General features: G+C 35.6%; 1 protein-coding gene and 1 non-coding gene across 2 annotated transcripts in view; both read left to right on the forward strand.

The window, feature by feature from the left end:
• Positions 1-18,567, forward strand: part of LOC140168259 (uncharacterized) — a 302,569-nt gene that overhangs the window by 265,059 nt on the left and 18,943 nt on the right. Inside the window, 6 exon segments of the mRNA XM_072191592.1 lie at positions 464-826; positions 1,505-1,594; positions 3,482-3,524; positions 3,527-3,647; positions 4,247-4,500; positions 5,174-5,343. Of these exon segments, the coding sequence (XP_072047693.1) occupies positions 464-826; positions 1,505-1,594; positions 3,482-3,524; positions 3,527-3,647; positions 4,247-4,500; positions 5,174-5,343 (1,041 nt within the window).
• On the forward strand, positions 2,401-2,474 carry Trnat-cgu (transfer RNA threonine (anticodon CGU)). The gene has a single exon. It is a non-coding gene; the product is annotated as a tRNA-Thr (tRNA).

The following is an 18,567-nucleotide window of genomic DNA, read 5'->3' on the forward strand; positions in this document are numbered from 1 at the left end:
AAATATCCTGTGGCAGCCATCGTAAACATGGCGGCCATATTTGAAGAAAATAAATTGAAACTTTGAAAAATAGGGGACTCCCGCACCGCCTTGTAAAAAAGTCTGTGCACGAAACACATTGATTTTGTTACTTTGCCTTATTTCTCTAATTTCTACTTCTATATTTTGTGTTCTCCCCTTTTAACTTGACATGAGCATGGTAAAAGAAAAACTAGGGCATTTTCCGTTTTCGGAATAAAATTTTGTCTCCTTAAATACCCCATCCCCATCCTCCCAGTGTAAATATTGATTGATAATAATGTGATATTACATTAATTTGTTGTTTTGGCAGAAAACCCTATGCTAATAGTTGATCATGCAATTGAAACATGACTTTTGCAATATTTGAAATGGTCTTTGACTTACGAGAAAATTTGATCAGATTTTTAACCATAACTTAATATTTTTTCCTTCAAATTTGCAGATTGTGTGCACAAATCCACTTCTTCCCAACTATTGTATAGAGGAGGTCCTTACGGTCACCACGATAATAAATGTTTCGCAATGGACTTCCAGCACAACAGAATCATCGTTTTACGCTGCAGAATATCCGTCACAAAAAGAGACTTATCATGGTGGGACCTACACAGATGCTATGCAGACTGATCCATATAATTGTAATGTGACACAAGACACATATGCACAAAAACCTGACTATGAGTGTTCACCTGGGGACAAGATCCCATGAGCCGAACACGGCACTTTTGCCATTATTTTGGTATTTGGAACATTTTTTATATCGTTCTTCCTAAGGATATTTCGCTCCAGTAGGTTCCTTGGCAGGACGGTAAGTTGGAAGTAATATCTGTTAAGACATTGCAAAAAGTACACATGTTTGCTATCAAACAAGGACCATGCACACAAACAACATGTATACTCATGTTGTCCTGAATCAAAATCTGTATGCTGCTGCCACAATATAATGTATATACATTTTGCCCAGGTCAAACAAATTTTCATGCGATAATATGTCTCCAGATGTTGATGACTGATGTCAATGATATTATATGGTTGTAAAGCTATGACCATCTTTTGGGTGTAAACTGTAGCACAATTTGTTTGTGAAATCTGAAGATAAACTGGATTACATAACATGTAAGTTTGATTTTTATGACAAATTGGGCCAAATTATGCAGCCACCTTCTGTGAAGCCATTAATCTTATAATTAATTGGGCTAAATCTGTAATTTTCCCCCTGTTCATATTGGTCTAATAAATGCATCCTTGAAGCAGTGGAAAAGTGGTAGCTAATTTGAAACCACGTTTCTGATAAATTGTTCACATTTTTGTTCAAAATAGGGGTGAAATTTACTTAAAATGTCACACAAGAGCTAAAGGATGGAATTTAATGTAATTTTTGCGCTGATATTTTTCTGGATCTGCCATTTTTCAATTCACAGTTCTCCCCCTTCATTTTTTAACTTTTGAAATGTAAATTTAATGCATGACTTTGTTCTCTCTACAGGCAAGAAGAGCTCTGAGCAATTTTGGTATAGCAATAGCCATATTAATCATGGTCACTTTGGCATATTGTTTAGGCCATATATATACGCACGTAAGTAACAAAATAATACCTAAACTAAAGAGTTTCATTTGTAGTATTGTTTCAGATGATTGGTAATTTTGATAGGAAAATCCAATGTTTTACTCATATGTCTGATCACATATGTCTGATCACAGATGTCCAGGCTCACTGCACTTGCCAAGGTAATCTTGTTGCCATGGTTTGATGTGCGACATTGCGCGTAAAGGGTGGCACCTTTACGTGCAATGTCGTTTTTTTTGTCGATGCAGTTTTTTAAAAGCCAATATGACATATGTTTCGGGATTTTTTGAGGGGGGGGGGGCCATGAGTACGGATTTGGTTCTAGGGGCACCCAACCCGTTACAGAATACAGATTTAGTTCTAGGGGCACCTGAATAAGTCTGATTTCATCAGTTTCTGGAATGCATCACAGTATGAGAATTTCGCAATCAAACTATGAAAAAAGTCTTGAAGTTGAAAGGGGCACATTTTTGCCGTTGGAATGGAAGGGAAATCTTAGCTGGAATCAATGGGCACCCAAGCTGAGCGGGCACCCTTCGGGTGCCCCCTCAGCTCGGGTGCCCGCGGGTTTGCACACCCTGAGCCCATAGGAGTTACGCCACTGTAGGACTTGCTACATGTACTCAAGCAAATACCAAACCAAACATGAGTAAAAGCATTCATGAGAATCCTGGTATCAACAAAATTGATATTAAGGGTGTTAGCTCTTACTAATATTGTTCCTCGCATTGATGGCCCTAGCTACTATGGGCTATTTGCGGGGAGGAGATAAGTTTAAGTGACCGCTTATAGGTTTCTACCAGCCTAATCATGAAGCTCCTGTGGCCGAGTGGTTAAGGCACAGGTCTCGTAAACCTGAGGTCCTGGGTTCGATCCCCAGGCAGGATCACTTTTTCTGCTTGTCTCCATTATTATTTGCGACGGCGAACCTGGTAAAAAATACTGTTTATTTATTGTTCCTTGTTATGCAAATGAAACAGTTTACGCTCCGTAGCATTTTGGCGCTTGGTATGTGTTATTTCCCTATTTCACATGCATCAAGGCTGTTTCTACACAGGTGAATGAGCATGAAAAAAATCTTCTGCGCAACTATTTTGTGCAAACTAAATGTCACATTAGTATACTCAGGAAATGTAATTTACTAATGTTGGATCACCACTCAAATAACATAGTTCACATACCGATGGTAAATTGACTTCATACAGGAGCTGACATGTTTGATATCATGTGATTTGTACTTTCTAATGGTGTATTCCCCCACTCATCTTTGAGATATTTTGTTTTATTTGTAGGTTGCTTTGAGTCTGAATCAAGGGACTGAGTACAGCACACAATGTGGATGCACTCTTAGAATAAAGTTCCTACCCTATATGTAGAACCTTAAATAATTCTGCTAGGAACTAAAAAGGCTCTTTAAAAGCTAGAAAGATCCCTTTTAAAATTGAAAAGGGTTCTGTCAAGTCCCGAAAGAACCATTATTGGGATCTTGTAATTCCCTTGAACCCCATCTAACTGGTACATAGAACTAGAACCTTTTTTTTCTAGTGTAGTTCTCGTAAAAGGTCTACTGCAAGCTAGATATTAGCCATGATTGTTTGTTATGTTTAAATTGAAAAGTATATTTACTTTGAAAAAAAAGTTAATGTTTAGAATATCTAGAAAAAAACCGGTACTAGTGCCCATCCAAAAAGTGGACCAAAATCAGAGTGGCGCTGTTCATGGGCTCATGTTTTTTTATCAAATATGTTCAATGCATCTAGTTTTATATCCAAAAATGAAATATCAAATTTCCCCAATGTACACCCCAATAATGGTGCTTTTAATCCAACTACTTTTGTTACATACTTTAAAGTTTGCCATGATAAACATTGTACAATACATCCATTTCTCTTACAGACAATAAAATTACCGACGTGGTTCCATCCGACGGACCCATGTAAACGGGCTGGTTGATTAATCCAATGGGCCAAAAGAAGAGACTTCCCCTAGGTGCTGTATTCGGTGCAATAGTTCCAGCATTCCTTGTATTCATATTGCTATATATGGAAACATTACTCATAGGGTGAGTATTCATTTTGATAACATTACTCATAGGGTGAGTATTCATTTTGATATATGGAAACATTACTCATAGGGTGAGTATGCTATATATGGAAACATTACTCATAGGGTGAGTATGCTATTATATGGAGACATTACTCATAGGGTGAGTATGCTATATATGGAAACATTACTCATCGGGTGAGTATGCTATTATATGGAAACATTACTCATAGGGTGAGTATTCATATTGCTATATATGGACACAGTCATTACTAATATGGTGAGTTGTTAATGCAGTGGCATGCCCAGAAAGTGATACGGAAGGGGGTGGGGTGGGGCTTGACAAATTTACTATTCAGAAATGTGAAAGCAGTAAATTGAAATGTAATGTTTATCATTGTTTCCATAGAATCTACAGAGAATATTTGCACCTTTTTGTTTTCTTCCAATAACCATTGTTTTGTTTACAGTTTCACCATAGCTTCAGTGTTTCCAATAACATTTTCAAAATCGTCCTGGCCATTTGGCATGAGAAGAAATGAAATGCAATACAGTGCAACATGCTACCACAGCACATTATTGTGTATTAATTTTGAGCTCTGTTTCTCCACTCCACAGCATGGTGGTTAACAAGGAATGCAATAAACTACGCAAAGGAAGCGGTTATCACCTAGACCTATTCCTCATAGGACTCCTATCAGCTCTGGCAGGGTTACTGGGCGTCCCCTGGATGTGTGCCGCCCCTATACGAACAGTCTCACACATAGGTAGTCTAAGTGTGCTCACCAGGACACATGCACCTGGTGTCAAGCCCAAGCTAGATCACATCAAGGATCAAAGAGTAACAAATTTTGCTGTTAGTTTTTTGATAGGTAAGGCTCTTCTACTAACTACATTGGCTATTCCAGTCAGTGGCGTAACTAGGGTTGGTAGCGCCCGGGGCAAGAAACAAAATTGGCGCCCCTACCCCCACCCAAGAATATCTTATACGCAGGGGTGTATTTTAATAATAAGACATTATGAAATTGCAATCATGCTCATGCGTGCCAAATGGTAGGTTCAATATTTTTTTAAGTGAGGTCGATTTGGCACCCCCTAGAGGTAGCGCCCGGGGCACGTTTCCCCCCCCCCCTTGCCCCCCTAGTTACGTCACTGATTCCAGTTGAAATCCATACATCCTTAGGGAAGACATGACCTTAACCTGCCACACAGGGAATGTGAATACCAAATAGAGTTACTTGAATGGGTGACTCCATTAGAAATCTACACCCCTGTGTAGGAGATTAAGGTCATATCTTCCATAGCAGAAGTTAACTCTACACACAAATTTCTTCAAATAGGGACTAATTACCATTGAATGGAAATTAAATAAATGGAATAAAAGTTTTGACCATTGATTGGTAGTTTTGTGGACCTGAGGTGCAATTAGTCATATCAAATGCATATCATGTGGCATGAATTCAACCAATCAATTGACAAGTTATATAATTTACCTTACAATAGCTATAAATTATTTCAGTATTTGTATATAATTTTCTTTCCCAGGTCTATCAAATTTATTGGCACCACTTCTAAGAGAAGTTCCTATAGCAGTGTTACTAGGGGTGTTTCTATACCTTGGAATTATCTCACTCAGTGGACTCCAGTTTATAGAAAGGCTGAAAATATTTTTCATGCCACGGAAACACCATCCTGATGTTAGGTACATACGAATGGTAAGTGACAAGAAAATTGTGCAACAATAACATTTTTATTAATTTGTTTGTTGTTGAAATTTTGACGGGGGTTTAGCAATTTTCTCAAAATGTTATATTTCAAACAATTTGGTATGCATTTCTATCAGAAGCTTAGAGTTATATTTATGGATATGATATCAGATCTGAGCCCAAATATAAAAAGCTAGTATTTTGACAGGGTTGCCAAACCTGCGATTTAGTTAGGCAACTTTTGAAGACTTTACCTGTAATTTCTTGTCCCATAGAAACCAATGGTTAAGAAAAAATTGGGTGACTTTTTAACTTAGGCGCCCATGACTTTTGGTAGTTTCCTGCCCCATAGAAACCAATGGTTAAAAGAAAAATGGGTGATTTTTTTTAATTATTTGACCCGTAAATTTGGGCTAAAATTCAACACAGAAATACAAAAATATGATATCAATTTTTTAATTCTAAATACATTGCATCGTCTATTTTTATTTTGTATTCAAATTCTATTCAAAAGTCTGTTTCACACGTAATATTTTTCACTATTGTAGATACAGCAATGTAAGACATTTTCATAGAATATTATATTTTGTAGTCAGAAATAGCCTTTGCAAAATACCTGATTTTATTTAATATAGTTAGTTGGCCCCATGTTATTCTCGTTTATTACGTTCTTACTCTTTTGTATTTTTGTGATGTTATTTTATTGCCTGTTTGTGTAACTCCTTTCAAATTAATTATTTCAAAATCCATGGTTTCTTTTGAAATTATTTTTGATAATTATACTTTTTATTTTATCCTCTATATTTTTGTAAATATATTGATATATGATATGTGCTTATGTTATTTAAACTTTCTTTTGCATTGTGTTTCTACACTTATAATAATTCTTACACTAAAGTTCAAAATGGAAACAGGGCAATCATACCTATAGATTTTTGTTCTGAATCATTTGTCAACCTTATACGCTACTCTTGTGAGTGCTCTTGTTCTAAACACTACTTGTTCCAATCATATATCCTTCAGTGCACCTAAAAACTGTCATTAGGTCATCCACGTTTGGCTCTTACTGAGGGAGAATCTTTATGAAGATTAAACATTCAGTTACTTAATAAAAATGTATCACCTCCACCAACCCACTAAGGCTATCATTAGTATCAACAAGATGTTTCAGTGCTAGTCAGTCAGAATTAATAGGTAAATTTTCACAGGAAAATTTTCTGGACACATGACACCCATGGGCCCAGACATATTAGCATTATGGAATGTGACCCCGAGCACAGCGGGTGGTCTACCAATGTATTTGAATTTGAATTCCTCCTTTGATGCAAAATAAGTAACTTGTCGCAAGTTAATAATATTGTGGTCAGAGTTTCAGAGATAAATATTTTTTCCGTAGATAGATATTTTTGAAATTACGTTTTGATGATATTGTGAAGAAATTAAGATTGCATGATATTCAATAAATTTGTAATACACAAATTTCTATCGAAATTGCAGCCAAGAATACTATTCCAATTCAAAATTACTAAGACTTGAATAGCGAGGTCACTGCCGGGGGTCAGAGATCAGGCTCGAGGTCACACTCACATTGATACGCATTGGTCACGTGTCCAGAAAATGTTCCAGTGAATATATACCCATTAATGTTGACTGCTAGTGTAAACTTTCAACTTGTAAACAAGGACATGACCAAAAAGAAGGGAATTCTATTTTTAAAGGCTATTTCCTGTGCTTGTCGTAATAAGGAACATGGAGGTTATTTTTCCTTCAGAACAAACCAATGAATGGAGCATTTGCAATAGTTAAACTTTCAGAACAAAATACTTTTGGTATATTGTACTGTGCAAGGTCAATTGGCTTATACCATATAGAAACTGAGACACTCAGTCAAAATATTCTATTCTAGTTGAAATCCATACACCCTCTATGGAAGACATAGTCTTAATCTCTGACACAAGGAGTGTAGATTTCAAATGTAGTCACCCATTCAGGTAATCTCATTTGAAATTCACACCCCCTGTGTAGAAGATTAAGGCTGTGTCTTCCATAGGGGGTGTATGGATTTCAACTGGAATAACTTCATGAACAAGAGGAAATGAGTAGAGCAGAGAGTTTTTTTTTTTTTTTTTTGAGAATGAGTTTGAGAATGAGATGCAATATTGTTTTATTTTTGTCCGATTTAGGCATGGCCTCAATTTGATTTTAATGCTATGGGAATTCCTAGTTTGCCAAGACGTATTAACTGTTCCTTTTTATCATCTATTGATATCCTTTATGAAATGAGTGGTTTAAATTATAATAAAAGTTGTACAAGTAGTATCAGGACTGCATGATATTGTTTATAACTTTGTATATAGTTAACTTTAAATATTAGGCCCTTTTCTAAGAGATCTGAAACCAGCTTTTGGTAAACTTTTGAAGCACATCATTTAATATTTGATGAAGGTAATGTGGTTGTGGATTGTATCTGAGGGAGTGGTATTAATGATGCCCATATTGCACTGTTCATTTCTCCTGTTCTCTCCTATCTATGTACCGTGATTGTTTGTAATAAACGCCTGGGGGCGTTGCATTTTCCAAAAGGGGGCGTTTATTGGAAGTGAATTGTCAGTGAAAAAAGCTTTAAAATCGGGTTCAATTTCCCGATGGTGCTCCTATTAAAAGGAGGGATTCATGACTATACATGATGGCAGCGCCCACGGAAAATAGTATTTTTGTGGGAAATACAACAAAATTACTCCTGTAAGTGCATGGAATTAGTGAAATTCTACCATAATTAGGCAATGAAATGGATGGGAGTTGAGTCATAATATGTTTTGTCCATTCAATATAGCAATCGTGACTGACATGACTGATGCAAGTTTTAAGCTTATACCTACACCATGTACACGATATGGCATGGAAATGTTTGCATTTTTGTCAATTTTTCACAGAAAAATTGGAGGGGCATTTATTAGAGGGGGAGCGTTTATTACAAACAATACGGTATCTGTATTTTGTTATTATTTTTATAGTCTTATTCTCTATTCTTTGTTCTCTTCCAAAGAAATAAACAGGAGAAGCCAGACTCGGTCTAGACCTCCATATTGGATGTAATCTAATCATGGAGATTAAAATGATGTACCTCCCAAATTTATTTTGAAAGCCAAAATCAAACCAACAGTAACTGATGTCCTGGAAAAGTATGAGCCTGAATGATGTACGATATCTTGTAAACCACATGCATGCCTTAGGTGTGTGCATATAAGGCATTTTGCATTAGTAGAAAAAGTGTATTTTATATGCTAAATATGATACACGGAAAACAATTTTTGCTTGGTGAATGACAAAATAATTATACAGCGGTGTACTTTCTTTCCTCTTTGTGCCAAATGCAAAGGTTGTTTAACCCCATAAGAACTACCTGCCGATTGGCCAAAAACAAGTTTTCATTATCAATTGGACCAATCGTCAACATTGTTAGAATAATTTCACCACGCATAAAAACATTGGGGTGAATTATTTGCAAAGATCCATCCTGATTGGTGATTAAAGTAATGTAATTGACCAATCAGAGGTAATGTTAGATCGGCAGGTAGTGCTCAGGGGGATACTATAACAATAATTACTTCTCCGTTTAGATTAATTGGTTTTGTACTCATTCAAATATCTTCATCCCCCTGTTTTCTTCTCTCTCTCTACGAAAACTGTTCCCAATAATTCTCTGCTTGTGTATACTCACTTATTGTTCTACTACTGTATATCCTCTTTTGTACGCCATCTCAATTGTTCTCTTTTTGTGTCGTATTAATTGAAACGCTCATTCATTCCTGCCACAATGGGCCATACCGACGTCTGTACTGTTTTGACGGGGAAAATCTTAAATTTGACATAGAAGATATCTGGCTTAATCAGTTAATGCTGTAGTTCTGAATGTTGTGTGTTCGAAGACGTTTTGCATGCTAGTCAGTGGCTGTGTTGTGGGTATTATACTGTAAAACAAAATTGGCTGTCGTTTTTGAAAACTTTTACCAAGAAGTTGTTTTGTACATTATATATTTTTATATCAGTGAACCTGTATATAATCAAACTGTAAAATTGTAAAAATCCATCGTTATTATCTCAAGACATTTGTAAATTCAAAACACGAGTGTTTTACAGTATACAGATGCATTGTGGGTAGACTAAATAACACTTCCTCTGAGCGCACATTTCATCATATTCCACAATCATGCAAATATTTAGGCGCTTTCATTCAACTATTTCCAATTATCCCAGCATGGGTCTTCCCAAAGCATTATTTAGATCATTCTTGTTTTCAAATTGCCATGCCTGTGTTTTGTGATCATTTATTCATAATTCTCATTATTATGTTATTTTTTTATTATCATACTATTATTTATCATGCTCTTATATATCATATATTTTCAAATTACTATTTTATTTAACATTTTAATTATATTTAGAATCATTTCACTAACCAATATCATTGTGTGGCTGTTTCATGATATTTTGATTTTTATCATCGCAATTTTATTTCTATTAAATTTCTGAAGGGCCACATATAATTTTCAGGAAGTTACACTCTAAATAAAAATTACTCAATAGTGAGTAAAAATTGAACAACTCAACAAATTAAGTAAACTTTTACTCAATGTTAAATAAATTGTACTCAACTGTAATAAAAATTTACTCAATATTGAGTAATGCTTACACAATATTTGTACTGTTCCTTTTACTCATATTGAGTAATATTTTTTAAGAGTGTACATTATTGTGGAACAAGCCACACATAATTATTTTAGTCTTTTTGTGCATGTGAGATGAGGAAAGGGGGATTATTGATTGAGCAGCACTATTTTTAAGTGGGAATTAAATGAACTTCAACCAAAATACCAACAAACTTTTCCTTAAGGTTCAGTTAAACACACTTATCGACTAACTGACACTGTTCAAAAATAGGTGTTTAAATGTCAATTTATTTCCTTGTTTGTCATATTTTTTAACCTTCTTATGTTTTCCTACAATTTTTGTGTTTTGTTGATATATCACATAATTCATTGTCAAAACTCTTCAAAGAAACTTTAAATTTTTCATTTTTTTTTTATAAAGTACACATAATATTGATGTTTTTAATTCAATTGATATCATCAGCTCACTAATCAGTGTTTTCATACTTTTACTTGAACATAGTGTAGACCTTGGTGTTTCTAGATGATTGTTATTAAAAAAATCTCTAGAAACATTAAAAAAAATTGGCTAATCTTTAATCACAAGACTAAGCTCATATTTTGACTCCTAGAAGCACTATAAAAATATGAACTTTTTCTTGACGTAATCAAGGTGATATTGTCCCCAATATTTAAAAACTTCAACATCATGTGAAATAATTTGATTAGTGGATAATTTGTTTGAGGATATATTAATCATTTAATGTGGTTTTGAGCAGTGTCTCTATAGCCATTTAAGTCAAACCTGAACAAATATGAATTCTTTCTGTTGTTATAAACGCAGTACAAGGACGGAAGTATGTTTCTATAGTAAGTGGATAAAAGTCAAAATCACTTGAGACACCGTCAGTTTGGACTGCCCCTCCCCTTCCCTCAAACATCAAACTTGTATACATTGTGTCCCCACCCCCACTCTATACCACCCCCATATCCCTCATGTGCCCCTACCTAATTAAGTATCCATGTAGTTCATGCTGTAATGAGGATGTTACCCCCTCCTACTCAGTTTGTTCCCCGACCTACACATATTTCCACATGTAAAACCCTGTAGAAATTCAGCAATTGTAAAAGATTGATTTTAAAAATCATTTTGATGTGTTTGCTACACTGCAAAACCATTGGGTAAAAGTCTTTTGGTAAATATGCAAATATTCAACTTGTTGAGCAAAGTTGTTGAGCAACATTTCACCAGTATTGAGCAAAATTTGTTTTATAGCAAGTTTGACAGTGCATAATACTTCAGATACATTTGTGCAATGTTTTTTTGCAGTGTAGTAAGATTATAGATGATTGTATTTTACATTAGGTTGGTATTATCTGGCAAACTATATGCATTGCTCAATGTAAAAAGATCAAAGTATCATTTAACCAAACTCTAACCATCAAACCATGCATCTGACCCTAAAGTTTGTTCAGCTTATAATAGGCAAACCGTATTTGGCTTTTGTTACTACAAGACATCAATAAAGTTATGTAAATTCACTGTGCGCCAGTCACACATTACGCAACCCACAACTTGGGTAAACACTGTGCCCAACTGTGTGCACACCATTCTATAACAGTACATGGTGTTATGAGTTGTTTGTTTTTGCCTTGTATAAGCCGAACAAACTTTAATTCTAACCCTAACTCCAACCTTAATCCCAGCACATACCAAGTAGGTTTGGATAAATTATGCTATGGTAGTAAAAAATAGTTTGCACCAGGGGGTACTCAAGTTTGGCTAGTGGTTAGATATAGGGGTGTGCTCCAAGGACATGAAAATGAATTTTATTTATATTAATTTTCCATGAAACTTAGGTCCATCATTTTTGTGTACTTTAAACCCAAATTTGTGGCATTAAAAAAATGAATAATTTGGAAAAAAAAATTACACATTTTTATACCAAATTCACCTAGAAGAGGAAGCCATTATTATACCAGAAGCCCAAAAATGAGGCCCATATTTGCGTCACACACCCCTGTATAATCATTTGTACTGAGTACCTCCACCCCACTCCGAGGGGGCTTTGCACTAAGTAGAATAATATACAAAATCATTTGAGATGTGCTAACCCAGCAAACACAAAATATTTTACAGAAAATGTATAAATGTCAATAACATTCAAAAAACAATTTTTGGAAACTCCCTGCAAAACATTCTGACATAATGTCGTTGACAAAATATTCTGCAAAAATATTTGCCAAATTATATTTTACAATAATATTTTCACATTTCTAAAATATTGCTGTAGTGTTTTTTCATATAAAAGGTTTTAAAAACATTTTCATGACCTGTTTATAACCCAACATTGAAATGATATTAAAATATTTTGACCAAACCAAAACATGTTTATAACATTTTATAACATGTTTGTGTTTGCTGGGTATACATGTTGAGCTTAAATTGGAGTATTGTCTACAGTATTTATCCATTCTCCTGAGCAGTGGGGTAAACATGTTTTATGTGGTAGCAACATAAGGCCCTTCGCACTTGATTATTAGTTTCCTGTTTACCGCCCGCGTCCAAAATTGAAAATCTCAAAATAATTAATTATTTTATTTTCATTTCTAATTTTCTCCTTTAAAATAACTTTCAGCTACTTTACTTGCCATTTTCTGACTTTAATAATATCAACAATAATGATGAATGAACAAAGAGTACAACTCCACCTTCACTTATTTATAAAATCAAATATTGTTGTGAAATAATTAAATGCCCGCTCTAGTCAAAACGAGACTATAGTTGCTTGTAATAGTTCAAACTAAATAAAGAAAATAAAAGATAATTAATAATTAATAATTAAAAGTCACCTCGTCCCTTTTTCAAAATCTTTAACAGGAAACTAATAATCAAGTGCGAAGGGCCTAATAAGCAGTTCTTGAAACGAGGCAGGCGCTTGGACCAAAGGCCTGTAAAAATCACTGCGGCCACCCTGTGGGCCCTTGATACACTACCAGATTCCTATTACTGGTGCCCAGCTACTTCATTGGTACTTGGAGTACCTACCTGTGTTGGTACTCTAGACACTAGAGTACACACCCATATGGGTAGGCCTACTCTAGAGTACACACATCAGAATCTCACATAGACACACACACTGGAATTTAGAGTAGCCACAAAGTAGCTGGGCAGCAGTGTACCTCTAGGTTGGCAGCAGAAGGAATCTGGTAATGTATTTTGTCGCCAAGGTCAGCAAGACAGACTCAATGCTGACTTTATCCATGGCATTGATTTGCAAGTCTGAAGTCTTACAAAGTGTCGCATGAAATGTGGACCAGTGTAACATTAAAACTCTTACACTTTGAGTTCTGGACTGTGGGGGCTGGTAAATTTCAAACCATTTAGGCCCTTGCAGATTTTGGCATATTGGGCTATTCCAGTCGACATCCATACACCCCATATGAAAGACATGACCTTGATGTTCCACACAGGTTGTCGGAATATCAAATAGGATTGCCTAAATGGGTGACTCCATTTGAAATCTACACCCCTGTGTAGGAGATACAGGTCATGCCTTCCATGGGTATGGATGTCAACCTGAATAGTCCAATGGTAGTATAGAGTCAACACCATGCAAGGAAAGAAGCATTTGGGAATGTCAAAAACAAAACACAAAGGCCATGCAAATGCTTTTATCATTGATTTTAGTTGTTTATAATTGATAGAGTTATATGACATTGTTTATAATTGATAGAGATATATGACATTCTAATTAGAGGGTGGGTTAGTGTAGTGGTCTTCTCACTCGCTTCTTACCGCTGTGGCCGGGGTTCAATTCCCATGCTGTGCCACATGTGAGTTTGGTTGTCGATCCATGCTCGCCCTCGAGAGGTTTTTCTCCGGTGCTCGGTTTTCCTCCTGCATCTAAAATCGGACCTCTTCCCATATCCTTGTCCTGTCATATCCGGATGGCATCCCTTAAATTTAGTAGCCTCTGAGAACTATTGGGCTTAGCCTGGCTTCGGCCGAATGTTATAAATAAAAATACTGACCCATCGTCAATTTTGGAATCAAGTTTTGTTTGATCAGTAGAGACTGGCAAACATAATGCTAATTCTCATTATGGTCCATTGTGCAGCATGTGATGAAGTTTGTTTCCAACCTCATTCTTGGCTTTCTGCTGGTGGTGGAATAAATAGATAGGGGGGGGTACCTCAAGTTTGGGTTTTGGGTAAGGATGTGCTGGTGAGAATTTGAAAGTAGACCCATCCAAATACCAATTTTTTCAGAAATTTGGACCAATTGCTGTACCAAACGCTACAGCAATTTTGGCTACAGTTTGGCAAAATTTGACTGGGGTGAATTGGGAAAATGTTGAAAAAATGACCCATCCATATACCAAAATGTGGCCATTGGGGTCATTGATATACCAAATGGCCAAAAATGTAACCCATGATTGTGGCAAATCCCTGTATGGTCATTTGTACTGAGTAAACCTCCTTGGTAAACATGAGTTCTACAACTTTAGCTACGACTCATAACTGTTACGGAATAAGAACACATCAGTGCAGTGTATTTGAAAATAACTTCAGTAAATTTTGTTGTCAAAATACTTGATTGATAAGCCCATGGGCACTACTGCCTTTGGTACAGCCCCTGATTGGTCAGTTACCTGTTATAAACATCTCAGTAACTAATCAAAATAGAGCTTTTAAATCTCTAAATTTTAAGCTTAATCCCCTTCAGCCCTACTGACTATTCCAACCATATCTCTGATTGGCTCAATACATGTTATAGCCATCTTTGTAACCAATCAAAATAGCTGTTAGAAGCCAATAGTGCCTATGGATCAATTTTCCTCCTTGATTACAATTGCTGAATTTGTATAGTAAAACAACCCTGTGCATCATGAATATGAAAATGACATCATAAGTCATGCATGCAAAGTTTGAAAGCATGTTGCTTGAACAAGTTTTTAAGCCATGATATTTTGTTTGATATTTTATTATTATAATTTGTGACATATTATCCAAGAGACTAACTGTAGTCAATACAGATGTTTATGTTGGGAAAAACAGGAGAAGCATGGTTCTGTTTGGATTTCTTTCAGAAACTTTATACTGATGATAACACATGAGTAGTGACATATCGCAGCCAAATTTGTTTGATCTTAGGATCGACCGTCGATGCTGCTTCAATGCATTTTATCAATGAAGTATTACAGTAAAAACTTGATAGTAAGCATATGTGCTTGATGCTTACTATCAAGCGCTTTTAAAACATGCAAACATGAAGTGCCCGATCCACAAAAGTGTAAAGGGTTTTGAGCAAATCATCGATACACATAGTTATATGAACAAGTAAACTTGCAAATTTGTGTCTCAACCCCATTAGCTCAGTTGGTAAAGCACCAGACTTTCAATTTCATGTTTTCAAAAGCGCTTGATAGTAAGCACATGCTAACTATCGAGTTTTTATGGTGTATTGACTGATTAATCAAAAATAATAATGGGCTTCTTTGGTTCACCTCAAATCTGGTAGTGGCATCAATGATTTTTTGCGATCGCACTGCAAGCATACCGACAAACTGCCCTTTTTATCCATGCCTGTACGCTTCTGCATGAATCGACACAGCTTAAATATACACTTACGTTACTACTGAACTTGAGGCAAACCAATGTATAGAATGTTATTAATCAATACATTACATACAAATATTAAATGTTATAACAATTAACAACATTCAATTAATTGATATTTCTAGAAAAGTCGACCATGCATCGACAGTCGATCGAAAAGATCAAACTAATTTGCCACCTTTGCCTTACAGTAGTATTTTGGTACAAACAGAAGTTGTGAAAATCACTTGCAAAGGACACCATATTGCATGACGCTTAAATTGTTATAAAGAAAGTAGTATATGATTTTCAAATATAATTAATTAGAACCACCTCCTTGATACAAAATTATTCACTCACTGTTCCTGGCACTGTACCCCCTCCCTCTGACTGAAAATATATACCAAACTATCAGCTTAGAATAGGTATTTGTAAGCAACAAACTACAAATTTATTTTAAGATTAATGAAGGCCAATTTTTTCCCTATACCTTTCCATTCTGTTGACACCTGCTGGTACCATGGACACTTTAAAAGTAATCTGGATCAAATTTAATCTGATTCAGGATCACATATACAAACTGATAACATTCCAAATCAATTTGATCCAGATTTCTACTTAATGTGATCCAGATCAAATATGATATTCTCAAATTTAGTATTAATCATACAATTTGTATGATTAATACCAAATTTGAGTGTACGATTCCAGATTTTAAATAAAATATCCGGAATCGGATAATCTTGAATTTGATCTAGATCTGTTTAATCTGGGCTTGGTTAGAGTGTATCATTGGCTTACTGTAATTGAGATTGTGTGAAAGATGGGATTTGCAAGCTGAGATGATAATGTATTATGTATGTAGTATACATGTGTATTGAGCAAATAATGATGTGAAAGGTTACCTGTTTAGCATGGACTTGTATACTATGATGTTTCTCTTATATAATTTGCAAAAGCACAGAAAGTGGAAAAATTAATAACACCAAACTTTTACAGAAGTATTACATTCTATTACAATATTACTACACATTTTTACTGTGACAAAATATGATTTGATTACAAAAAGAGGCCGATCCCAATTCTACCTTAACCCCATGAGAACTACCTGCCGATTGGCCAAAAGAAGTTTTCATTATCAAATGGACCAATCAGCAACATTGTTAGAATATTTTCACCACACAAAAAAATTGGGGTGAATTGTTTGCAAGCTCCATTCTGATTGGTGATTAAAGTGAAGATATCATGTAATTGACCAATCAGTGGCAATGTAAAATCGGCAGGTAGTGCTTAATGGAATGATCTTGAACCCCATGCACTCACAGGGTGTGGTGTTACCAGCTTGATAACTGCTTCTCCATTGATGTGACTGAGAAGCAAAGCATGACAGCTGTAGTGGTTTGCAGAATGATGTGTCTTTAAATAACTACAATCAAGGAAAAATATGGTGGCACACTCTGAATTGCTAGGCGTCCCTCTCACCCAATTCAATGTTGATGTAACCACTTCTGACATAGGGCTCTTCAGGCTCTGTAACGTTGATTGAGGGGGAATGGACTATTCCATTGAAAATCCACACCACCCCTGTGGAAGATTTTGAAATATCTTCCACAGGGGTATGAATTCATAATGGAATTAGCCCATTAACTAACTCTAATTGAAATTCATCCTCCCTCTGTGGAAGATTCAGGTTGAATCATTCTCAGAGGGTGTATGGAAATCAAATGGAGTTGCCTAATGTGCTAATTCCATTTGAAATTCATACTCCCCCTGTGGAACCTATTTCCAAAATCTTCCACAGGGGGAGAGTGGATTTGAAATGGAATAGCCCAATGGGTTGAAGGTTTACATTTCTTAATAAATAGAGTTATGATGCTAATCTCATTGAACCAGCAGAATGGCAAACTATATTTTCCTTGATTTGTAGGTTGACTGTGATCTTTTTTGTCTAAAATTTACAACAACATTGAAAAGTCGGTCCTCACAATCAAGGGGCATGGAAGGTACAAAGACAGAACACTTGGTACTTTTTAATCAGATGTTGGGCCAAAGAGCGAGCTGCCAAATAGTATTTTGTACTGAAAATGCTAGACTCTTTTGTACATTGTATAACTACAAAAATTGAAAGTCCAGATTTCCAAGATCCATCTCTTATGATGTAATCAAGATTCTAATTCAGTCTGAAGTCGGATTTATTCAATTTTCTGTTTTTTATAGGATTGTAAAGAAACATTTTGCAGAAAACACCATTGAATTTGGACAACCAGTTCAAAAACAATAGGAAACAAAAGGAAATACTCCCTTCGCTTTCATTATATCTCAAAATCTAATTTTTCCAACTTCCCATTTTGCTTGACCACATCACATATAAGCAGCTTATATCACGCCAGGTTATCATCTTTTGGTGTGGGGAAGAAAACTTTAGTGGGCTAAAATCCTGAAATTTGCCTAAAATTTGGCATTTTTGGTCTAAAATATTGAAATTTTCCAAATATCTTGTTTTGAATGGGGATTGTAGGAAAAAAAATACAAGGTTGACAGGTTTCAAATTTCCCCCATCCCCATTCCCCCTTCCTCTCCCTAGAACCACCACTGGACACAACTCCTAAGTAACACTATGTTTGTATGAGAGCAACTTAACCATTTTGTTTGAAATCTACCTCTTTCAACAGGTCAAAGTGGAAGATGCACATGTTCACTATCATCCAAGTAGTCTGTGTGATGGTGTTATGGGTCATCAAGAACTCCCCATCATAGCTATGGCATTCCCATTCTTTCCTCATATTGCTCATCTTCATCAGAAGACTACTCAAGTACATCTTCTCCCAGTGCGAGCTGGAAGCGGTAAGTTTTCATAGAGTGGTGGATGGTTTGAGCCAAAGAAGATATCTTACACTTCCACAATGCATTTCTTCCATTTCAATTTTTCTGAACTGATTTATCTTATAGTAGTTCAACCATCGACGCTGGTCAATGATAGTAA

Source organism: Amphiura filiformis, chromosome 13 (genome assembly GCF_039555335.1).
Source record: "Amphiura filiformis chromosome 13, Afil_fr2py, whole genome shotgun sequence".
NCBI lineage: Eukaryota > Metazoa > Echinodermata > Ophiuroidea > Amphilepidida > Amphiuridae > Amphiura > Amphiura filiformis.